This window comes from Jaculus jaculus, chromosome 9 (genome assembly GCF_020740685.1).
Source record: "Jaculus jaculus isolate mJacJac1 chromosome 9, mJacJac1.mat.Y.cur, whole genome shotgun sequence".
NCBI lineage: Eukaryota > Metazoa > Chordata > Mammalia > Rodentia > Dipodidae > Jaculus > Jaculus jaculus.
Genome location: NC_059110.1, coordinates 15,415,808 through 15,440,477, shown reverse-complemented (window position 1 = coordinate 15,440,477; position 24,670 = coordinate 15,415,808). Strand labels below are relative to the sequence as shown.

Below are 24,670 nucleotides of genomic sequence, written 5' to 3'. Positions count from 1 at the left end.
CTACCACCCTTCACCACCACCACCCAAAGCACAAGGCCCCACAATGCATTTCTGTCTTCATCCCATCCCCTAAAAAAAGTCTTGTTGGGGTTGCAGAAATGGCTTGGCAGTTAAGGTGTTTGCCTGCAAAGCCTAAGGTCCGAGGGTCAATTCCCCAGTATCCACATAAGCCAGATGCACAAGGGGGCGCACGCATCTTAGAGTTTGTTTGCAGAGGCTAGAGGCCCTGGCTTGCCTATTCTCTCTCTCTTTCCCTCTCTCTCTCTCTCTCATAAGTAAATAAATGAAAAACATGTTAAAAACTCATGTGAATTATCTGCAAGAATCCCTATAACTTGAGAGTTACTGGTTTATATGATACATGTCGCCCAGACCTCTAAAACTTGCATGCATCCCACATCTGTGGCTGCATTTTTAGGTGCATGAAGACAAGCAGACAATAATGATACTCATGAATGTGGTTACCTTGACAGACCATCCAGGCTTCTGTTACAGTCCTGAGGGCGAGGCAAAAACACCATGCGGGGGAGCCAAGGAAGGCCCAGCCCCTTATCGGCTGAGAAGGAAGTCTGGTGAGTAGAATGCTGCCATCAAGTGTCATGTGAAAGGAGACTGAAAGGGGAAGTCCCTTTCTGACAGGAAGGCCTTTTCTTCCATGTCTTTTTATTAAGTTGAAACCTTGTATGGATACATCATTTGTTGGTACCATCATTCGCCTCCTCCCTGCCCCCACTCCACTGAGAGGCCCCCGTCCCGGGACCGCTGGTGTTCACCATGGAGCTGTGGGTTATGAGTTATGAGAGCAGCAGTCAGTCATTGATGGGGGACAACTCCTCTGGATAGTCCCTCCCACCCCATGGCTCTGACATTCTTTCCACCCCCCTCTTCTGCAAAATTCCCTGAGCCTTGGTTGGTGTGCATGAAGTCTGCTTTAGTGCGGAGCCCTCAGCAGCTTCTGGGTTTTCTGCTTTGGTGCGTTTTGAGTCTCCTCAGTGTCTGTCTGCGTCACCCTGGCGCAGGTTGTCAGGCTCGCCGTGGGAGCAGCGCCCTTGCTCATCTCGCCAGTCCCTCCGCGGTTTCACCTGGGCCCCGGCTGCTGTGTGAGGGCTGCTTCACCTCCTGCAGGGAGTCAGCTGTCCTTGTCCTGTTGATAGATTTTGGTGGTCGTTGGTTCTCGCTGCTTTCTGAAAAAGAAAAGCAGATTCTTCAATGGCAGATGAGATCAGCATAGGTTTTAGGGGATAAGTATTGTTAATTTAGAGAGATTCTAATGGGTGGGGTGGGCTAACCTCTGTTTTAGACAAAATCTAGTGGGAGCTTCTCACTGGAGACCTTAATCTTGGTCTCCATAGGATTCTGATTTGGTTCACAGTTCCAGCTATGGGCTCCTTTCCACTGACCCGATCTTATAGCCAATCAGAGAGCCATTGGTTACCTATTTAGGGTGGGTGCCACTGATTTACAGGTGTGTACACCTTGTTGGGATGGTTGATTGCATACAGCAGGGTCCTCTGCTTGCTTACAGCGTTCTTGGCTATCGCACCCAGCGTCTCACGTCGTGGTTTTCAGCACTCTATGGGCTAACCATGTGGGAGCTGACTTCCTTCCAAATTCAGCCAGACCTCTTGATGGTCTGCATTGACAGTGTGATCTTCAGCAACTGGGTCTTAACTTTCCCTTCAGGCAGGTCATCAAGTGCTTTCACAGAAGTCCGTTTTGTTTGGGGGACCTCATAAGTCTCTCTGATCAACAGCTCAATGTGGGTTATAACCCATCTCTGGTACTCAGATTTACCAGCCAGGGCCAAAGGCATTTTTGAGCCTAGTTCCAATTGAATACATCTGAGGCTATCTTACAGCAGACTTCTCTAGCCTCTTTTTAAATTCAATTTTTTTTTTTTTTTGAGGTAGGGTCTCACTCTAGCCCAGGTTGACCTGGAATTCACTATGTAGTCTCAGGGTAGCCTTGAACCCATGGCGATCCTCCTACCTCGGCCTCCCAAGTGCTGGGATTAAAGGCGTGCGCCACCATGCCTGGCTGGATTTATTTATTTTTTATTGATAACTCCCATAATTCCTTTCCCTCCCCCACTTTGCCCTGCACAAGTCTACTCTCCATCATATTCCCACCCCTTCTCAAGTAGCCTCTTTTTAATTTGTTTTTTATTTTAGAGAGAGAGAAAGAATTGGTTCACCAGGGCCTCAGCCACTGCAACTGAACTGCTGCTTGTGCCACCTAGTGGGCATTTTCGACCTTGCACTTGCCCCATCTAGCTTAAGTGGGTTCTTAGGGCTGCGCAGAAAAGTGCCTTAACCACTAAGCCATCTCTCCAACCTGTAGTCGCTTATTTTGAGGTCATCATCTTTTACTCATATTAAGAGGGTCTTGTGTAGGTAGTATCAGGCATTATGAGGTCATGGATATCTACACCATTGTGTGTCTGGAAGATTACATTGTAATCAGTCCTACCTTGCCTTTGGTTCTTACATTTAAAAAAAAAAAAAAAAAACCCTTCTGGATCATGACATCAAAATAAAAGAGACTGCTTGAGAGGGGAGGGAATATGATGGAGAGTGGAATTTCAAAGGGGAAAGTGAAGGGAGGGAGGGAGGGAATTACCATGGGATATTGTTTACAATTATGGAAATTGTCAATAAAAAAGTAAAAATTTAAAAATTGGGAACATTAAAAAAAGATACATTTTTCCTTAACTCTTTCCCAGTGGGTCTACAATGAACCAACCAACTACTTTTCCTTTGTAGCACACCACATCATTGGTGTGCAGTCACGTAAATATCATTGGCTGTGCTCTTGAAAGTTGTATCTTATAAATGTTGCCCACAGAGTATTCAAGTCTAAAACCTTAATGTGCATTTGCTTAACAGACTCCATGAAGTGTTCCCTTACCCTTCAGAGGTTGATTTCAGTTGAAGGAGCTTGTTTTTAATATTTCTATTTATTTATTTGCAAGCAGAGAGGAGGAGAGGGGGAATGGGTGTACAAGGGCCTCTTGCTACTGCAAAGGAACTCCAGATGCATTCACCACTTTATGCCCCTGGCTTTACATGGGTACTGGGGAATAAAACCTGGGCTGTTGGGCTTTGCAGGCAAGTGCTTTAATTGCTGAGCCATCTCTCCAGCCCTGACAGTGTACTTACTGAGTACCTATTATACCCCTTGCCTAGGGCTCAGAGCGCAAGGATATATAGTTCATATTACTCCTGCTTACAAAAAGGGCCTCGCAGTGAAAGAAGGAAAGCATGGAGCTAAACACCTGTGTGTTAACAGGGCTGTGGCAGAGGTATGATGGAAGAAAGTATGGAGAGATGAAGAAGAGAGAAAAGTTAATCCCTTCAGAAAGACAGAGGCTTCACAGAGTGAAGGACCAGAACCTTGATAGAATGTGAGGCAGAGGCCCTGTGACTTGAGCCAACAGGCCTAAGGACATACAGCCAGTGCCCACGGCTCAGCCTGGCTGGAGAAGGGGAGAGCTGGGGCTGGAGGACGGACAGCAAGGTGCAGCGGTAAGAGATGAGGCTAGAGGTGCGCAGATAGAACTTTGCAACCAGGGCAGTGTTAATAATGAACTGTGAGGACATTTGACTTTGACAGAAGCACTCTGACTGTACATGGAGAATGAAAAAGACAGGGAGACCGGAAGGGCAGTGGTCATGCAAGTCTGGGGGAGAGCTAATAAAGAGAGAGGGGTGACCAGGGTTACAGTTGGACCTTATCAGGAATCTGCAAGACTGTGGTGTATAAAAACAAGACAAATTAAGAATGACATCAGGGCTGGAGAGAAGGCTTAGCAGTTAAGGCACTCATCTTCAGAGCCTAAAGACCCCAGGTTCGATTCCTCAGTACCCATGTAAAGCCAGATGCACAAGGTGGCACATGCATCTGGAGTTCATTTTCAGTGGCTGGAGGCCCTGATGGCAGAGGCCCTGATTCTGTCTGTCTCTCTTCTCCGTGTCTATCTCTCTGCTTGTAAATAAATAATTTTTTTCAATTTAAAAAAAAAATGGCATCATGATCACGAGCATGGACAGGAAGGTCAGTGACAACCCAGTAGCAAATACATGGTGTGACAGTTGCTTGCTTCTTTAAAAAAAAAAAAAAAATTATTTATTTATTTATTTATTTATTTATTTATTTATTTATTTATGACATAGAGAAAGAGGCAGATAGAGAGAGGTTGAGCTTACCAAGGTTACCAGCCACCACGCAAGCGCCCCGTTGTGCATCTGGCTTATGTGGGTCCTGAGGAATCGAACCTGGGTCCTTAGGCTTTGCGGTCAAGTGTGTTAACCACTAAGCCATCTCCCCAGTCCAGTTGTATGCTTCTTGCTAGGACGACACACCTGACCAGAAGCAGCTTATGGGAGAACAGGGTGTATTTCAGACTTAGTTTTGAGGGCGTTTCATCATGGTAGCCAGAGCATGGCAGAGCCCTCACGGAGTGTCACGTCTTGCGTGAAGCAGGAAAGAAATCATCGTTGAGTGAGCCAGCTCTCAGCACCCTCTAGACCTGGACTGATCACTCACCAAGACCCCCACCCCCAATGACACACCTCCCCCAGCAAAACTCTACCATCTGGGCACTCACTAGGAAGCTTTATCATAAACACTTGAGGCTATGGGGGGGGTCATTTACATTCAAACCACCACACAGGTGAACTCTGTGCGGGCTTGGGAGGAAGAAGTGAACTGAGATGGAGAAGAGACTGCTGAGTCTGAAGCTTGGGTTAGGTGTCTGGCATGGAATATAAAACTGTAAGTCGGTGCTGGAGAGATGACTCAGCAGTTAAGGCACTTGCCTACAAAGTCTTAAGGACCCAGGTTCAATTCCCCATTACCCACATAAAAGCCAGGTGCACAAAGGGGCTCATATATCTGGAGTTTGTTCACAGTCTCTAGAGACTCTGGCACACCCATTCTGTCTGTCTCTCTTTTCTCTATGTCCCCCTCTGCTTGCAAAGAAATAAATAAATATTTAAAAGAATGGGCCATGCGTGGTGGCACATGCCTTTAATCCCAGCACTCAGGAGGCAAAGGTAGGAGGATCGCTGTGAGTTCAAGGCCACCCTGAGACTGCATAGTGAATTCCAGGTCAGCCTGGGCCAGAGTGAGACTCTACCTCGGAAAACAAAAATAAATAAATAAAATAAAAGAATGGGCTGGAGGGATGGCTCAACCATTAAGGTTAGGGTGCTTGCCTGTAGAGCCTGACAACCCAAATATGATTCCCCAAGTTAAGCCAGATGCGCAGTGGCACAGGCATCTGGAGTTCATTTGCAGTGGCTAGAAGCCTTGGGTGCACGCATTCTCTCTCTCTCTCTCTCCTCCCTCTCTCTCTCTCTCTCTCTCTCTCTCTCTCTCTCTCTCTCTCTCTCTCTCTCTCTCTCTCTCTCTCTCTCTCTCTCTACCAGGCATGGTGGCACACGCCTTTAATCCTAGCACTTGTGATGCTGAGGTAGGAAGAGCGCTGTGAGTTTGAGACCAGCCTGAGACTAATTCCAGGTCAGCCTGGACTAGAGCAAGATCCTACCTCAAAAAAAAAAAAAAAAATTGAAAGTTGGTTTGAAGGCGGTTGCTATGGCTACCTTCTCGTTGCTGCAACAATGCACTGGACCAAAAGCAGCTGATGAAGGGATTTATTCTGGCTTACAGTATGAAGGGGAAGTTTCACAATGGCAGGGGCATGGCATGAGCAGAGGCGGCGCATCTGTCACCTCTGTCTCGGCAGGTGGAAAACAGCCACAGGAGAGTGAACAGAGCTCTACTAAGGGGGGCCCTATAACACCCCTAAGCTCACCCCTCCAACAATATACCTCCTCCAGCAAGTCTCCACCTCTCAAATTTTCATCATCTGGGCACCAAGCATTCAAACCACGTAAGTTTGTAGGAGTCATCCACTGCAAACCAACACAGCATGCACTACCATGCCCGGCTGAGCTTTTTGGTTTTTTTTCTTGAGACAGAGAGAGATTGAGAAAGAGGCGTGCCAGGGCCTTTGCCACTGAAGATGAACTCCAGATGCATGTGCCACCTTGTGTATCTGGTGTACATGGGTACTGGGTGATCAAACCTGGGTCCTTAGGTTTTGCAGACAAGCACCTTAACCACTAAACCATCTCTCCATCCCTGGCTTTTTTTTTTTTTTTTTAAGGTAACTCCTGATTCTTTAACATCTAGCCTGCCTTCTTAGCAGAGGGAATTTCTTATACCTAATTGTGTCTGGGTAATGTGAATTTAGGAAACTTTGATAGGCAATTTCAGAGCTCAGTTAATCTGCCAATAATTTATTTCTAAGGGAAGAAAAAAACACCACTTTGATTGGGTTTTGCAAATAATGCTGGATTTTCTTTTCTCCCAGAGCCTTCCTCAAGATCACACAAAGTATTGAAGACCAGTGGTAAGTCCCACAGTAGATTTGCATTTTTCACTCTTGTTCATCCAAGCTAAACAACACACACACACACACACACACACACACACACACACACACACACAGATGCCTGTCAGGGCCTGGAGGAATGGCTCCGTGGTTAAGGCACTTGCCTGCAAAGCCAAAGGGCCCAGGTTCAATTCCCCGGGACCCGCATAAGCCAGATGCACAAGGCATCTCATGTATCTGCAGTTCATTTACAGTGGCTGGAGGTCCTGGCATACCTACTTTCTCTCTCTCATACATAAATAAAATATACAAAATTTAAAATTTTTTTTAAAAATGCCTGTCAGATGAATCATGGGCTGACAAGTTTGATAGCTGGATTATGGGAAGATTGACTGTTTCTGTAAGCAAAGACATCCCACTATAAAATCTGCAGTCAGCTGATATAAATTATTTGCAATGAATCTGACAGATATAAGAAAGGTTAACATCTCTATTATGTAACGAAGTGTGTGTGTGTGTGTGTGTGTGTGTGTGTGTGTGTGTACACCAGGGCCTCCTTTGCCACTGCAAACAAACACCACATGGTTACACCATTTTTATTTTTATTTTTGGTTTTTCAAGGTAGGGTCTCGCTGTAGCCCAGACAGACCTGGAATTCACTGTATAGTCTCAGGGTGGCCTCGAACTAACAGCAGTCCTCCTACTTTGTTCCCAAGTGCTGGGATTAAAGGCATGTGCCAACATGCCTAGCCAGAAATTAAAATTTAAATATATATATATATATACACACACACATACATATATATGCTGGAGAGTTAACTCATTGGTTAAGGTGCGTGCTTGCAAAGCTTAAGGTCCCAGGTTGGATTCTCCAGTACCCACATAAAGCTAGATGCATGATGTGACGCACGCATCTGGAGTTCATTTGCAGTGGCTGGAGGCCCAGGTGTGCCCATTCTCTTTCTCTTCTCTCTCTCTCTCCCTTTGCAAATGAATAAACAATATGTATATAATGCTTCCCTACATATAAGATATATCTCTAAAACACAAACGTTTATTTTCCAGAAAGAGCACAAGACATCCGGAAGGTAAGCACTGTCATGTTTCTTCCGAAGTCTTCTCTGTGGGAACCCTCTACCTTAGCACCCTTTCCTTACATACCGCATCCCAGCCATCTGAAGGGAAAAATCACTTTCCATTTTGGCACTTTCATATGTAACATTTTGTACGTTTAGAAAATTAAGTTATTTGCATTTGATTAAAAGGAAATCTTGGGCTGGAGTGATGGCTTAGCAGTTAAAGGCACTTGCTTGCAAAGCCTAACAACCCATGTTCAATTCTCCAGTACCCATGTAAAACCAGATGCACAAAGTGGCAAAGGGGTACATGTGTCTGGAGTTCATTTGCACTGGCTAGAGGACCATTCTCTCTCTCTCTCTCTCTCTCTCTCTCTCTCTTTCTCTCTCTCTCTTTCTTCCTCTCCCTCTCAAATAAAATTTTTAAAAAAGGAAAAATGTCAAAATATCAGCATAGCCTTGTTGAAGTGATTTTTTTTAAATATTTTTTAAAAATAAAAATGTTTTTATTTATTTGAGAAAGAAAGACCATAATAGAGAGAGAATGGGTGCACCAGAGCCTCCAGCCACTGTAAACGAACTCCAGATGCAAACACCCCTTTGTGCATCTGGCTTTACACGGTTCCTGGGGAATCAAACTCAGGTCGTTAGGCTTTGCAGGCAAGTGCCTTAACTGCTGTGCAGTTTCTCCAGCCCTGACGTGATTTTTTTAAGGGCTTTAGGCACATGGTGATTGTTTTCACATAGTACACATTCTCATTTGGAAGTAACATGATTGATTCACTACCCTAAACATGGCCTGAAGCGTCGTTTGTCTCATCTTTGTTCGCATCAATTGGGTCACTGTCAAGGGCAGCCTTGCCCTTTAAGGCAGTGAAAGTAGGGTCCTGGAACCAAACCCAGCCCAGGACCAAATGAATTCCCGAGATACTCAACTAAGTCATATGGGAATGACTAAACCTTACAAAACCAGAAGTCAAGCAAATAAAAAAGGAACCAGTGGCCATCTTTCAGCAGCAAAATTCCTTCTCATAATTATAACACGCTGAATAGATCCAGAATGAAAGATCAGATTTACCCTTGGCTAGTGAGCTTATATCACAGGAAATGTTCTCTAAAATTAGCTTGAGATTTCTTCTAGAATACATAATCTGGTCCCTCTCCCCATAGCAGCTAAACCCATGCACATTCTAAAGTTAAGACCTGGACTCAAATCTTTCTCTGCCATTCATTCTGTCTATGCACAAGTCATTTAACTCTGGTAGGACTTAGCTTCCTAGTTTGCAGGACTGTTATAAATATCTAATGTCATAATATACGGTTTTTAAAGTGCTCGATACACTATTGGACACAGTTGTTCTATAAATGATAGCTGCTGTCAAATTATTAAGCAGCCAGGATACAATGTGGAAAAGTAGAGGTTTCCCTGGGCTCTCATAAAATTGAGGTGTCTGTATACTTCTATGTTGTGAACAAGCCTCCATTGATTGTTTCTTTTTTGTTTGTTTGTTTGTTTGTTTGTTTTATATTGTTCTTTTTTGTTTTCCAAGGTAGGAGGGGTTTCCCTGTAGCCCAGGCTGACCTGGAATTCACTATATAGTCTCAGGCTGGCCTTGAACTCACAGTGATCCTCCTCCCTGTGCCTTCTGCGGGCTGGGATTAAAGGCGTGCGCCACCAACCCTACGTGCTTCCTTCTAGTCTCAGGGTTTCATCAGGTCCACTAATGGTTTGTTGGAGATACATTTTTCAGCTTCTGTTATCCTGCCATCCCAGCACTGAGAACACAGGAGGATCCCTGGCCCTTGCTGGCCAGCAAGTCTAGCTGAATGGGTGAGCTCAAGGTTCAGTGAATGACTCTGCCTTGCTTTGGGGTAAGGGCTTTGGAGTTAGAGCTGGATTTGAGTTCCAGCCTTACGACTGACCAAATAGAGAAAACGAGCATTTGAGGAACTGATTGTGAATATATTAAGTGTAGAGGTGCCCGCAAATTGCACATAGTCTAGTTTCAGAATAAACACTCCTTGTCCATTCTGCCTCTTTTCCAAATCCTGGAGTGTTTGTCAACTCAATTAGGATCAACAATGTCTGGCAGAGGTAGGGAGATCACCGTGAGTTCTAGGCCACCCTGAGACTACATAGTGAATTCCAGGTCAGCCTGAGCTAGAGTGAGACCCTACCTCAAAAAGCTAAAAAAACAAACAAAAAAAAAAAACTGTAAATACATACAACCAGGTGTGGTGGTGCACACCTTTAATCCCAGCACTTCGGAGGCAGAGGTAGGAGGATTGCCATGAGTTCGAGGCCATCCTAAGACTACATAGTGAATTCCAGGTCAGCCTGGGCTAGAGTGCGACCCTACCTCAAAAAACCAAAAGAAAAAAAACATATGTAAAGAGTGTTGGTGAGATGGCTCAGCAGTTAAGGCACTTACCTTTAAAACCTACCAACCCTAGTTTGATCCCCCAGGACCCACATAAAACCAGATGCACAAAGGGTGCATGCATCTGGAGTTCATTTGCAGCAGCTAGAGGCCCTGGAGCACCCGATCTCCCTCCTTCCCGTCTCTCTCCTTGCAAGTGAATAAAATATTTTAAAAAGATGTGTAAATGCAGGATCTATTCCCCAGTTGCATGTCTTCCCCCGTGGCACAGCAGTAACCCAGTTGCTATGTTCCCGTGTCCTTCAGGTTTCTCGAGGGGACGGCTCTCCCCAGCTGCCGTCCGCTGCGCCTGCCCCTGCCCAGAGGAGCAGCCAGCCCAGCAGCGCCGCCATCATCAGCGTGCTCCGCGGCGGGGGCGCCATCGGAAACATCTGGACCGATCACCAGATTCGTCAGGCCTTGTTTCCCAGCCGCAGGTCCCCGCAGGAGAATGAGGATGACGAAGATGACTACCAGATGTTCGTCCCGTCCTTTTCCTCCTCCGACCTGGATTCCTCCAGGCTGTGTGAGGAGAGCACTTCGAGTCGCCCCTGCAGCTGGCACCTGGGACAAATCGAGCCCACCGAGACCTGCAGCTCTGGCCACAGGATTGTCCGCCGGGCCAGCAGTGCTGGGGAGAGCAACGCATGCCCTCCCGAAGTAAGGATCAGGGACAGCGATGGCTCTCAGTACAGCCCCGGCAGGGAACTGCAGAATGGCCCTCCCACGGGAGGCCAGGGAGGGGTGACTCCCTTTGGGTCCTCTGTGGAACTGACGATCGACGGTATCGACCACATCTATGACAATGTAAGCTGTGAGGACTTAAAGCTCATGGTTGCAAAGCGGGAAGAAACCGAGTCCAGCCCCCCCAAATCAGCCAGAGACTCTGCACGCCCCAAGAGCACGCCGGAGTTAGCCTTCTCAAAGAGGCAAACGGGCCCAAGTTCAAGTCCTCTGTACCCCAAGAGAGATGCAGCGGCCAGCAGTCGGGGAGCATCGAACCCAAGTATAGGAGAGCTGCAGGCGGTGGAGGAGAACATCTACGACACCATAGGGCTCCCCGAGCCGCCGCCACTGGACTTCAAATGCAGCAGCCTCAAACGGCCCAAGAGGAGCACCTTTCTGGGGCTAGAAGCTGACTTCGCATGCTGTGACAGCCTGAGGCCGTTTGTCTCGCAGGACAGCCTCCAGTTCAGCGAGGACGACACCCTGTGCCATCACGGCGGTCCCTCGGACCGCGAGTACTTGAGCCTGTTGTATGACTCGCCCCGCCGCAGCAGCCCGCCCGTGGCGGAAAAGGCTCTGTCCGACAAACTGTCCGAGGAAGTGGACGAGATCTGGAACGACCTGGAAAATTACATCAAGAAAAACGAAGACAAGGCGAGAGATCGTCTCCTCGCCGCCTTCCCGGTGTGCAAAGAGGACGTGCAAGAGCGGCTGCAGGCGGCCAAGAGCGCCCCCGAGCTGAGCCGGGATGCCAGGCTCTCCCTGCCCGAAGAGAGTCAGGCCTTCCTCCCACCGCCCGGGGGGAGCAGAGTCGCCGCCGCCGCCGCCGGGACGAGCCGGGCCAACCGCTCCCTGGACGAGGACCTGATTTCTCCCGAAGGCTCCTTCGTGAGCCTTCACCGCCTCTCTCTGGCCGGGGAAACGGCCCGTGGAGACAGTCCCTACGACCTGGCCAACAGCAGCCTGCCTCCGATGGACCCTGAAACCCTTGAGCCCGGCGCGGACACCCCGGATAAGACCAAGAGCAGGGTCTTTATGATGGCGAGGCAGTACAGTCAGAAGATCAAAAAGGCAAATCAGCTTTTGAAGGTGAGAAGCCCTGAGTCGGAGCAGCCGCTGGCCAGTCAGCATCAGAAGCCCGTGCACAAAGACCTCGCAGCCATCCTGGAAGAGAAGAGGCAAGGCGGGCCTGCCATTGGTAAGTGCGCCCTGTCTTCCTCCCTTCTGGACGGTCAGGGGCCAGAGCACCTTTCCCATTCTTGAGCGCCCTGACCCTCAAGTGGATGGGCCTGTGTGGGCTTGCTCAAGACTTGCTCAAGACTCACAGGCCCCAAAGCCACTGTGTGCCTTTCCTATTTGACCTCTGCTGAATTATGCAAGTTGGAATGTGATCTGGCTTGGGGATTTTGGTTGTATATGTGATATTGTCACCATAGACTTGATTTTTTTCTTTTTTTTTTTTAGGAAAAGGTTTTCTCTAGAAGAACCTGGAGTATGAAAAAAAAAAATAAGTGCAATTTAAACTCATGAAACCTGCAGTCTTTCCCTGTGCAGTGTGTCATGAAAACTGTTGTAGCGGGAAAGCGTGTGAAACAGGGTTGAGGCTGGAGAGCTAGCTCAGTGGTGAAGTGTACTCCCTGGGCAAGTACAAAGGCCTGAGCGGGGCTGAGGCTGCCCATCCCTGGTAAAGCAGCCAGCCGGGCATGGCCATGTATACCTGGAACCCCAGTCACACAGGGAAGCAGAGGCTTGGGAACGCTTGGAACGCTGCAAGTTCCAGAAAAGTGAATAGAGACTCTGGCTCAAAAACAAAACCAGGGGGCTGGAGAGGTGGCTTAGCGGTTAAGCGCTTGCCTGTGAAGCCTAAGGACCCCGGTTCGAGGCTCGGTTCCCCAGGTCCCACGTTAGCCAGATGCACAAGGGGGCGCACGCGTCTGGAGTTCGTTTGCAGAGGCTGGAAGCCCTGGCGCGCCCATTCTCTCTCTCTCTCTCCCTCTATCTGTCTTTCTCTCTGTGTCTGTCGCTCTCAAATAAATAAATAAATAATTTTTTAAAAATATCTTAAAAAAAAAAAAAACCAGGCACGAGAGTGATGGAGCACCCAATGTCCCACTCTGGCCACCCACAGGCGAGCAGCCCCTGCTGCAGGCAAACATAGGGGTGCCACAGAGGCAAATACCTGTGCATATACCACACACGCACATGCACACACATAGGCAAAAATAATAAAATTTTTAAATTTTTCTAATAAATAGGACTGGAGAGGTGGCTTAGCACTTAAGGCACTTGCCTGCAAAGCCTAAGGACCCAGTTCAATTCTCCAGTATCCACGTGAGCTAGATGCACACGGAGGCTCATGTGTCTGGGGTTCATTTGCAGTGGCTAAAGGCCCTTGCATGCCCATTCATTCTCTCTTTCTCCCTCTCTCTCTCAATCTTTCATAAATAAATCAATAAGTAAATAAAGTATAAAAAGATTTTTAAAATATAGGAGCTGAAGAGATGGCTCAGCAGTTAAGGCACTTGCTTGCAAAGCCTGACAGCCGGAGTTCAGTTCCCCAGTAACCAGGTGAAGCCAGATGCACAACGTGGTGCATGTGTCTGGAGTCTGTCTGCAATGGCAGGAGGCCCTAATGTACCCATTCTCATTCTCTCTCTTTCTCTCGCTCTCTCTTTCTCTCCTTGCAAGTAAATAAAAATATTTTAAATAAAATAAATAAATAATGGAATAGGGTTGATTTTTGTCCCAGAACCTCAACAGACGTCCTTCTAACAAAGACTGAGTCTTGCTGGTTGTGGTGGCGCACACTTTTAATCCCAGCACTCGGGAGGCAGAGGTAGGGGGATGGCTGTGAGTTTGAGGCCACCCTGAGGCTACATAGTGAATTTCAGCCTGGGCTAGAACAAGACCCTACCTCATAAAAAACAAAACAAAACGACTTGAGCCTTTGTGTCCACTTTTCTGAATAACTGCCCACAGTGTAATTCAGTTGTTCTCACACAGTTCAGCCATTGCATGTTGTTTCAAAGCTGTCATGTCAATGCTGTCTCATGTGATATTGTCATGTATGCTTCCAAGAAGTTTAATTCCTCAGTCAGACTTGTTTACGGGCATAGATAGCTAGGATGGCACTTAGGATTGTCAGCGAGATCAGGGATCCCAGGACAAGAAGTTCATAGCACGATGTTTTCAAGAACAGAATGACATAGGGATGTCAGGGAAGCCTTGAGGTATGAATAAATCATGTGGCTTCATGAGAGAACAGCACAAATGGGTGGGTCTCGTCAGAGGAGCTTTTCAGTTCCAGACACAGAGAAGTCTGGGGTTGGGCCCAGGAAGCTGTATTCTAAAACAGCATGATTGTTTTTCAAAATATGTTAAGAAATCTTGCCCTAGTCAGGCATGGTAGAGCAAGCATAAAACCAGCCCATCCTTGGATGGTGGACACCAGAAGTTCTGTGAGTCCTAGGAAGTTCCAGGACAGACTGGCCTATATAGTGAGACCCTGTTTCAAAAAAAAGGAAGGAAGGAAGGAAGGAAGGGAGGAAGGAAGGAAGGGAGGAAGGAAGGAAGGTCGAGCTGAATGTAGTGGCACACAACCTTTAATCTCAGTACTTGGAGGCAGAAGTAGGAGTATTGCTGTGAGTTTGAGGCCAACCTGAGACTATATAGTGAATTCCAGGTCAGCCTGGACTAGAGTGAGACCCTACCTCAAAAAATAAGAAGAAATCCTACCCTATATTTTCTGATGAAGGACTATTTCAGTATGTAAAACAGAAGAATCAGTTTTTCAATTTGAAGTAGAAACTGGGCTGGAGCGATGGCTTAGCGCTTAAGACACTTGCCTGAGAAGCCTAAGGACTCATGTTCAAATCTCCACGTCCCAGGTAGCCAGACTCAGGATGATGCAAGCACTCAATATCACACATGGGCCACAAGGGGGCACACACATCTGGAGTTCATTCACATGACTTAAAGGCCCTAGCATGCTCATTCTCTCCCTCTCCCTTTCCCCCTCCCCCTCCCCACCTCCCCCGCCCTATCTTTTTCTCTCTCTCTCAAAAATAAAATAATGAGTCAGGCATGGTGGCACACGCCTTTAATCCCAGCATTTGGGAGGCAGAGGTAGGAGGATTGCCTTGAGTTCAAGGCCACCCCGATAATACAGAGTATACTCCAGGTCAGCCTAGACTAGAGTGAAACCCTACCTCAAAAAACAAAAAAATAAAATAATGAAATAATACAAAAGTAAAAATCAAATGGCTTGGTATCAACAGCCTCAGCTCATCGGCCTCATAATAACAGAACACATTGAGTCACTATCCTCCCTTCTTTTTTTTCAATTTTAATTTTTAAGTTTTATTTATTTGAGAGAGAGAGAGAATATGAATGGGCACGCCAGGGCCTCCAAGCACTGCAAACAAACTCCAGACACATGCACCACCTTTTGCTTCTGGTTTATGTGGATTCTGGGGAATTGAACCAGGCTTTGGCTGGTTCCTTTGGCTTTGTAGGCAAGCACCTTAACCGCTAAGCCATCCCTCCATCCCTCCTCCCTTCTTTTGAGTTGACATATTTTTCTCCATGGAAACAGAGAGTAGGAGAGGGATTTCTAAGTCTTCAGTGAATCTGTGCATTCCATGACACAAAAGAGTATTATTTTAAAATTTAGGAGTATTTAAGAATTGTCAGAGCTTTAAGTAAAATTTTCTGCTAGATAGGGAAGTGGTGGTTTGGAATTGTGTTCTGAAGGATTTTACAAGACTCTGATCTCCTTTTAATAAAAGAAAAGTAAACATAATTTTTGCGTGAATGAGAGAGAGACTAGGTTTCATTTATTTTCCTCTTTGTAATGTACAAAAGGTAATTTAAGGCTGGTGAGATGGCTTAGCAGTGAAGGTACGCACACACAAAAGGTAATTTACATCCTCTCATCCTCTTTTTGTTCTCAAGTGGGTTTGTTGTTGTGTTTGGAGAAAGGTACAGACTTTCAGCTACAGAGGACTATCTGGGGGAAGCACAGGTGGTGGCCCCAAGAACAGTTTTCTGTTGATAAATTTCAGTGAAAAACTCTGGGCTAAAGCTTCTCAGGCTCAGAGAAAATAAAACGCTGAGCTTTCTGTTGATGATGGATTATGCTGACCAACTCTCATCTAAAATAGCAAGTAACCACCAGAGCCAGGTTGGCTGGCGTGTGTGTGCCAGCCGTGAAGATGCAAAACTCTAGTCTTGGCTCATGCAAGCCCTTCAGAGCTTAAATGATCAGGTTGTGTAACTGCCTTGACTAATGGTTTTTTTGCTCACCTTTTAACCATTGTGATTTCTGATTGGGGTATTCTCCTATTGGCTGCTGTTTTGCCTCTTGGTATCTTCTTGGGGTCCCGTGAGATCTCTTCTCAGCTTTGCATTGGGGTCTTTTCTTGACATAATGGGCTAGTAATGACGTCCTCCCCAGCAGAGAGGAGGGATCCCCCGCCCCCAGCCCAGGGCATCTTCTGAGAGTGCTGACTTTCCCGGCTACCTGGCAGGAGCATGTCCCTAAGGCCTGCCATCTTTTTCGGACCTGGTGAATTAGAACCACACTAGCTCCATCCGGGTGATCGAAGCCACTTCCTGTGCCCACTCGGCTTTCAATCAGTTGACATGATGACTCCTTTTCTCTCTCTCGTTTATCTGGGCACAGGACGTCGTAATCGAATGGACCGATTCTCCAGACTTCTGCGTGTGGGCCTTGCCACTTTGCCAGGAGCTTGCTCTCGGTGTTGTGCGGAAGGAGGAGCGTCCTATTCACCTGCTGAATCTCTCGAGCATCTTTATTGAACTCTCTACCTGGGGTCTATAGGCCCTGGGTCAGATTTCCACCTGTAAATCACCCAACCAGGTCTAGTCGCTCCTTCCTTTTAGAGCCTGTTGTAACATGTAGCCATCTTGTTCAGTCAGACCCCTCTCCTGGTAGTGTTAGAAACTAAAGGAGGCCTCCTAATTTTTGTGGATTTTTTGGCGATATTTCACATGGTAGAAAACTCCATGCGGGCTTGAGAAATTTCCATGTAAATGTCTACATCTCAGTCAATATCAGCAACACAGATTTTAACCATCTGTTTTGGAAATAGCATGTTTGATATTGCCCTCAGCAAGAGTGACTTCAATTTTTAATCTATAATGATAAGAACTCCAACATTTAAATCTTCACAAAAGGAAATAAGGCCGAGCTATGCCTGAGATTGTCACATAATGATAGTGTACCTGTCTTCTGCACACAGGACCAGAGCTAGGGACACAGAGAGCCTTGACCTCGCTGGCTACCACTGAGCTTTCTAGGCCAGAGAAGCTGACTAAGACCAGCTATGCATCTGATAATAGGGTCTGTTTAATTTATAGTGGATGTTCTGGAAGCTTCTCTCATTCACACTGGCATCATACAAGTTACAAAATTTTCAAGGTGGTGAAAGTTGAGACCAAAAAAAAAAAAAAACTCGAGCAAGATTTGTCTTCTAGTAAGATACGTTTTATTCAGGATGGATAAATGGCCAGCGCCTTGTTGTCCAAGAATAAACTGCCCAGGATGAGCTCTGTACATGAAAATGTAATGCAGTCTTCCTGCCTCCCCTTTCCCCATGTGACCTGATTTTCCAGGCTGTCTTGCCATTTAATGACATGGTCTCATGGAAAACCCATCCATGTGTATGCCTGAAATGAAAGCAGGGTGGGCTGGAGAGATGGCTTAGCTATTAAGGTGCTTGCCTACAAAGCCAAGGGACCCAGGTTCGATTCCCCAGGACCCACATAAGCCAGATGCACGTGGTAGTGCATGTGTCCGGAGTTTGTGTGCCCATTCTCTCTATCTGGTTCTCTCACACACACACACACAAACAAAATTAAGTATTAAAAAAAAATCTGTTGGGTGTGGTGGTACACGCCTTTAATCCCAGCACTTGGGAGGTAGAGGTAGGAGGATCACTGTGAGTTCAAGGCCACCCTGAGACTACACTATGTCGAAAAACCAACGAATAAATAAATAAAAGCAAGGAGTGAAACAAACTACCTAGGTAATGAAGTTGTATGGAGACCAACTTCTGTCTAGAAACTATGGTTGGTACAACATTGTTCTCCAACATCAAGAACTCATAGACTTCTGGAGGAATAAACTAGCCTATGAAGAGAATGTGTGCGTGCACGTGTGTGTGTGTGTGTGTGTGTGTGTGTGTGTGTGTTCACATGCAAGACCTATAAAAGAGAAATCAAGGAAAGTGTTCGGAGTAGACAGGGCTGATGGAGGAGTTTGAGACATGGGTGGATGAAGCAAAGAAGAGGGTACCAGAAGGAAGACCAAGGCATGAGGAATATAGAATGTGTTTTAAACACTATACGATTTCAGATTTTCTAGGCTAGAATCAAGCTGATTGTGCTTATAAGACTGTATGATCGCATCTTGCTACCTGAACAGTTTTATTTGAATTTTGAGCTCATTCTTCTTCCCCTCAGACTGTCATCTTGGAAACCTGTGGAAGCTCAGAGCCTCCTGATGCACTTGTGGGATCAGTCCCAGGGGTGGGGGGGTGTCGCCGGCGCTATGGAGTGTGGGGGATGGTTTTTGCAGAACCATCCAACCTTGTCTGAAGAGCTGGTTCCCGCTGATAGGGTTTCAGAGTTAATGAAACCTGACAGGCTTTAAGAGGATGGCTTACATAGGGTACTGGTGTCCAAGTATAGTTTTTACAGAGTTTCTCTGATGGTGCTGCTAAATCATAATTGGTATTAATGAGTGAGGTTTTTTTTTTTTCAAAAAAATTATATTTTATTTATTTGAGAGAGAAAGGATGCACCAGGGCTGCTAGCCACTGCAAATGAACTCCAGATGCATGAGCCATCTTGTGCCTCTGACTTGTATGGGTCCTGGGGAATCAAACCTGGGTCCTTAGGCTTCCAAGGTGAGCACCTTCACCACTCAGCCATCTCTCCAGCCCAGTATTAAGGAGTTTTTACTATGCTGTTTATTGAGGAACTTGCCAAGATTTTGCTACTAGAAAGTTCTAGGCCAAGAAAACCCAAGGCACCTGGGCGTTGGCTTTATCATGAGAAGTCACCCAGACTGCTTGTCTCGGCAGCAGGTCGCGGGGGTGAAGGGTCGCAGTGATGAGCACATGATGACAACTGAGTGCTGCTGACCCCACAGAAGACAGACTAAAGGAAGTGGTGGACATTCTAGTAAATGAAAAGCTCACTTAAAGGACGATGTACTAGCAGCAAGCTACTAAACATGTCAATAGTTTAAGGAAAAAGAAAATAGAATGTCCCACTTGCTGCTTGTCATACGAAGGATAGATTTCCCTCGCAGAGATGGCGTAGTCATGGTCTGAGTGACACGCCAGGACATGCGGAGCTCTCTGATCCTTAGGTAGCCACATGGGTGTCAGAGTCGGAGATAGTGACATGTTGCTGGCTCAAGAGAATTTTTATCTATATCAAGATCCAGCTGGGCGTGGTGGTGCACACCTTTAATCCCAGTGAGTTCGAGGCCACCCTGAGACTACATAGTGAATTCCAGGTCAGCCAGAAAGAGACCCTACCTTGGAAAAACAAAAAAAAGAAAAAAGAAAAAAGATCCAGTGAATGTCATTGTAAATATCTGTACTCAGAAGTGGGCCAGTGAGAATGGTCTGTAGTTTAATTCTAAATGGAAAACCTTTTTTTTTTTTTTGAAAGCATGATGTTTGAGTTTATTTAAATGTCCTTAGATCTTATTACCAACTTGTAGAATGAAAAGGAAATGATAAATCCATTCTATATTACACAGACAGAAAGTAAATATAAAAATCAAAGTCAATATTAGAATTTGAGTTCTGTAAAAAAGCAAATGTTAAATCCCTAAGAAGTGTTTCACATTAGTGTTTCTTTCTCTCCCTCCCTCTCTCTCTCTCTTTCTCTCTTTTGAGGTTGAATCTTGCTTTAGCCCAGGCTGACCTGGAATTCACTATATAACCACAGGGTGGCCTCAAACTCACAGCAATCCTCTTACCTCTGCCTCCTGAGTGCTGGAATTAAAGGCATGCACCACTATCTTTTCTTTTTTTGTAGCATTATTTAAAAAAAAAAATTTTGAGGCAGGCTCTCACTGTAGCCCAATATAACCTAGAACTTACGTTTTAGTCCAGTCTAGCATAAACTCAAAATGATCCTCCTACCTCTACCTCTTGAATACTGTAATTATTGACATGAGTCACCATACCCAGCTTTAACTTTTATTTTTGATGCTTTCATACATGTATATAATATATTTTAATCTTATTTCCCCCCGTTACTCTCTCCTTCCCCTCCCCTCCAACTAAAACCTTTCTTCTTCCCAATTAATTCTCATCCTACCTTCATGTCTTTTTTGTTTTTGACTCACTGAATTAAGTTAGGGTTGCTTGCATGTGGCAAAAGTTTTTGTGGAGGTAGCTATCGAGTCCTGTTCTAGAGCATCGATTCACTGAGCATATGCAGGAATGGTCCACTCTCAGTGGCTTGGAAGCATAAGCGTAGGCTTTAGTGCTGAGCTTTACTTAGAGATGAGAAAGGAGTGAGTTAGTCAATATTTGTTGGGGATATACTAGCAAGAAGGACCTCCCTAAACACTGGCTTCCCAGCTATGGTGGAAGAGGACTGTGTAGATACCAGGAGTGTAGGGACAGTCGCCAGGAGCCAACTCCTCTAAGGAGATCTTTTTGAGAACAAACAGGGCTCACAAAGCCAGTGGTAGTCAATGGCATTGTGACCCCCCCCCACACTTCTTGGTTTTGATTGTTTGTTTTGTTTTTATTTTTCAAGGTAGGGTCTTGCTCTAGCTCAGGCTGACCTGGAATTCACTCTGTAGTCTCAGGGTGGCCTCGAACTCACGGCAATCCTACCTCTGCCTCCTAAATGCTGAGATTAAAGGCGTGCGCCACCACGCCTGACTTGACCCCGCCTTTTCTTTTCTTAAGGTCCCAACATTTTTTTTTAAAACTTTTTATTTATTTATTTGAGAGAGAAAGAGGGAGAGAGAGAATGGATGTGCCAGGGCCTCCAGCCACTGAAAATGAACTCCAGATGCATTCACCCCCTTGTGCATCTGGCTTATGTGGGTCCTGGGGAATCGAACCCGGGTCCTTTGGCTTTGCAGGCAAACACCTTAACCGCTAAGCCATCTCTCCAGCCCAACCCCACTTCTTTTAATGACACTTAAGCTATTACAGACATTCTTGTTTCCAGCTATAACAGTGTTTTGTGCCTGAAAAGACACAGTAATTTTTTATTACATATAGTACACACTTTCAGGCCCAGTCAAGTAAAATGATACAATGTGAGACCAAATTAAGTGAACATTGTAGCAGTGTTTCTGGTTTTGGTGGGTTTTGGAGGTAGGGTTTCACTCTATCCCAGGCTGACCTGGAATTCACTGTGTTGTCTCAGGCTGGCCTCGAACTCACAGCCATCTTCCTACCTCTGCCTCACAAATGCTGGGATTAAAGGCGTGCACCACAACGCCTAGCTGCATTTCTGTTTTTATCAAACTGTGAGCTATTTTGTTAAACATTTTATTTATCTATTTTATTTATTTGAGACAGAGAGGGAGAGAAAATGGGCACGCCAGGGCCTTTAGCCAGTGCAAATGAACTCCAGATGCATACGCCACCATGTGCATCTGGTTTATGTGGGACCTGGAGAATCGAACCTGGGTCCTTAGGCTTTTCAGGAATATGCCTTCACTGCGAAGCCATCTCTCCAGCCCCCGTGAGCTGTTTTTATTAGTGTTGTTTTGTGCTCAGTGATTACTCATCCTTAAACTTTACTGAAGAGTCTTGCCTGGCAGTCTAAGGTGTGCGAATGCATTGGTTAGGATGCTATGTTCATGTATTTAATCTCGGTAGGCAGGGAAATCCTATGAATACTTATCGTTTCAATGTTTTCCTGACAGGTGCCAGAATTGCTGAATATTCCCAGCTGTATGACCAGATTGTGTTCAGGGAGACACCCCTTAAAATTCAGAAGGATGGCTGGGCCACCACACAAGAACCCTCTGTCCCTAGGGCCACATCTCCCTCCCCGGCCCAGCGTGGTGGCGAAGACGGGCTTTGGAATTCAACTTACAGTAATGGAGAGTTGGCCGATTTCTGTGGCCGGCCCGAGCAAGACTTGAGATCGAGATACCCCACCGTGGAGTTCCAGGCCCCGCGCGTCCCCAGGCAGCTGTCGGCAGCGTGCTCGGTGCCGTCTCTGCAGGTCTCCGAGAGCAGCGTGGTGGTCAGTCAACCGCACAAAGAGAACTCCGGCCAACTGTACAGCTCGCTCGGCCGCAAAGCTGTCAGCACCAAGCCCCAGCCTTACAGCAGGTCCCACTCGTCCTCCTCCGTCTGGGTGAACAGATCACTGGACTCCATCCACTACCCCAGCGACACAGGAAAGCAGCACCCGCTGTCATTGCATCAGAACTCCAGAGAGGAGGGCTGGCAGGAGCCCCCGCCGGGTCGGCAGGACGCAGAACAGCGCTCTGATCTCACTCTCCAAGACTCGCAGAAAGTTCTACTCATCAACCGAAATCTGCCCTTAAATGCCCAAATCGCGGCCCAGAACTACCTTTCTAACTTCAAAGAGACTGAAGGCGAGGAGGACGACTACGTGGAAATCAAGTCAGAGGAAGACGAGGCGGAGATGGAGCTGTCTCACAGTAGGAGGAAGAGGTCTGACCCAAAGATCACAGATGCCCACACCGCCTCCTGTTCTCTAAGTACTCCTAAAGACTCAGGGAACAGCAAACTCGGCCTTTCTCCCTATCTGACGGCCTACGATGATGCTGCCAAACTGAACGATTATCTCTGGAGGGGGCCGTCGCCCAACCAACAAAATCTCGTCCAGTCTCTGAGAGAGAAATTTCAGTGTCTCAGTTCAAGCAGTTTTGCCTAAGGTCCTTTCCCGAAAGTTACCAATACTGGTGAGGTGTTTTTATCTGTGTACCAAATTAAAACTGTTTTGTAACAACCAGAGGTGTGTAAAACACGCTTTCTTTTACAGCACAACTTTTTGAACCGGTTGTCCGCACAGCCGGCATTGCACCTGAGCAAAAGTCAGCGTCGGACATTGCCTTTTCTGATGCTAGCTGCCATTATGTTTCGTGTCACTCGACTTTGCTTGAAAAATTCTCAGCCACTTTATTATTTTTTTTTTCTCTTATGGTTTTTCAAAGTAGGGCCTCGCTCTAGCCCAAGATGGCCTGGCATTGGCTACGTAGTCTCAGGCTGGCATCAAACACAGCAATTCTCCTGTCTCTGCCTCCCAAGTGCTGGGATTAAAGGCCACTATTTTTTTTTTTAATATGATAGCTGTGATAGTTTGTTCCATATCCTGACAATAATACCTGTGCATTAATACTTGCAATCCTCTCGTTATCCAGCAACCCCAAATAGTGTTATCTTGTAACTTGTATATAACAAGGAGACCCTTAGGTATGTTTTAAATGGAACCAAGAGCTATTTAAAGAATTCTGCTTAGAGCCGGGTATGGTGATGCATGCCTTTAATCCCAGCAATCAGGAGGTGGAGGTAGGAAGATCACCCTGAGTTTGAGGCCACCTTGAGACTGCATAGTGAATTCCAGGTCAGCCTGGGCTACCGTGAGACCCTACCTCGAAAAACAAAATAAAACAACAAAAAAAAAAAGAATTATGCTTAATTTTGAAACTTTTGTTAGATTTGTGGCAAGACCCAAAGATAACAAGCCAGAGACCTCTGATTGGAATGTAGCCTGTTTTAAGGTTCCTGTGTTGGTATCTATAGCATTTCTTCAACATGCAAAATTTATATGACTATCAAAAAGATTAAAATGTAGCACTAGAGCCAATGTGCTATGAGGAAAATAAAAAGAACAACAACAACAAAAAAAAAACTTTCGTTACCTGTCTTCCTGGACACGGCCTATAGACTGCCACTCATTGGGTTGATTCTGTGATTTCTGGGGTGAAATGGACAATTTCTTTCATGGGTTATTGAAATCCACATTCAAGCTAGGTATGATGGTATATATCTTTAATTCCAGCACTCAGGAGGCAGAGATAGGAGGATCTCTATGAGTTCAAGATCATCCTAAGATTCATTAGTGAACTCTACGTCAGCCTGGGTTAGAGCAAGACCCTACCTCAAAAACCAAAAGGAGAAAACAAGAAAAGAAAAGAAAACCAAATTCAGTAAAATGCAAAGTGGCTTAGCTATTAAATAAAATGGGGAGACTTCTAGAAAAACCTGATAATCTTTTCATGTTATAGTTGAAAGAGGACAACCTCCAAATAAGCCAAAATAACCCATCATAACACTATAATCTGTCTCTTAACAACACAGATTCAACCTTCAGCTAAAATAAGACAAAACACTTCAGTTAACCCTTTTCAGAGCAGTTCTCCATTGGTGCCTCTATCAATTTTGGGCCTTGGTGAATGCCGTACTTGATTCTAGCCCTGAGGAACCACTGGCTACAAAAATGAGCATGAATTTATTTTCTAACCTCTATATAATGTGGGCACACTCTTCCTGTTTGTTTTGAGATATAGAGAAAAGCCCATGGTCACTAGGTCAGAGTAAAGCATGTTTCATTTGCTATTATAATCTCTGTATCACACTCATCTCACTCCTCATGGACAGAAGACAAAAAAAAAAAAAAAAAAAAAAAACCAACATACTTGGCCAGGCATGGTGGCACACTCCATTAATCCCAGCTCTTAGGAGTCCGAGGTGGAAGGATCGCTGTGAGTTCGAGTCCAGCCTGATACTACATAGTGCATTCCAGGTCAGCCTGAACTAGAGTGAGACCCTACCTCAGGAAAAAAAAAAAAAAAAAAAAAGAAAGAAAGAAAGAAAAAAGGAAAAACAAGACACTGTAAATAAAAAGCAAAATCAAAGAAACTAAGCGTTACTGCCACTTTGAAGGCTCCATGAATGGAGCTGGAATATTTTCTCGGAGTGTGCCCTTTGCGTTCTCATTTCACCTGCTTGTGTGTGCTCAAGTTCTTTCTTGCCCTCCCTCAGTTCCGTTTTATTTTC

General features: G+C 45.8%; 1 protein-coding gene across 3 annotated transcripts in view; it reads left to right on the top strand.

Annotated features, from left to right (window-relative positions):
- Positions 1-23,801, top strand: part of Plekhg1 (pleckstrin homology and RhoGEF domain containing G1) — a 271,519-nt gene extending 247,718 nt beyond the window's left edge. For all 3 annotated transcript variants that reach the window (XM_045158697.1, XM_045158699.1, XM_045158698.1), the window contains 5 exons: positions 474-572; positions 6,377-6,415; positions 7,463-7,485; positions 10,161-11,817; positions 21,559-23,801. In XM_045158697.1, the coding sequence (XP_045014632.1) occupies positions 474-572; positions 6,377-6,415; positions 7,463-7,485; positions 10,161-11,817; positions 21,559-22,544 (2,804 nt within the window). In that variant the 3' untranslated portion in view covers positions 22,545-23,801. The remainder of the gene's footprint in view (positions 1-473; positions 573-6,376; positions 6,416-7,462; positions 7,486-10,160; positions 11,818-21,558) is intronic.
- Positions 23,802-24,670: the final 869 nt, after the last annotated feature.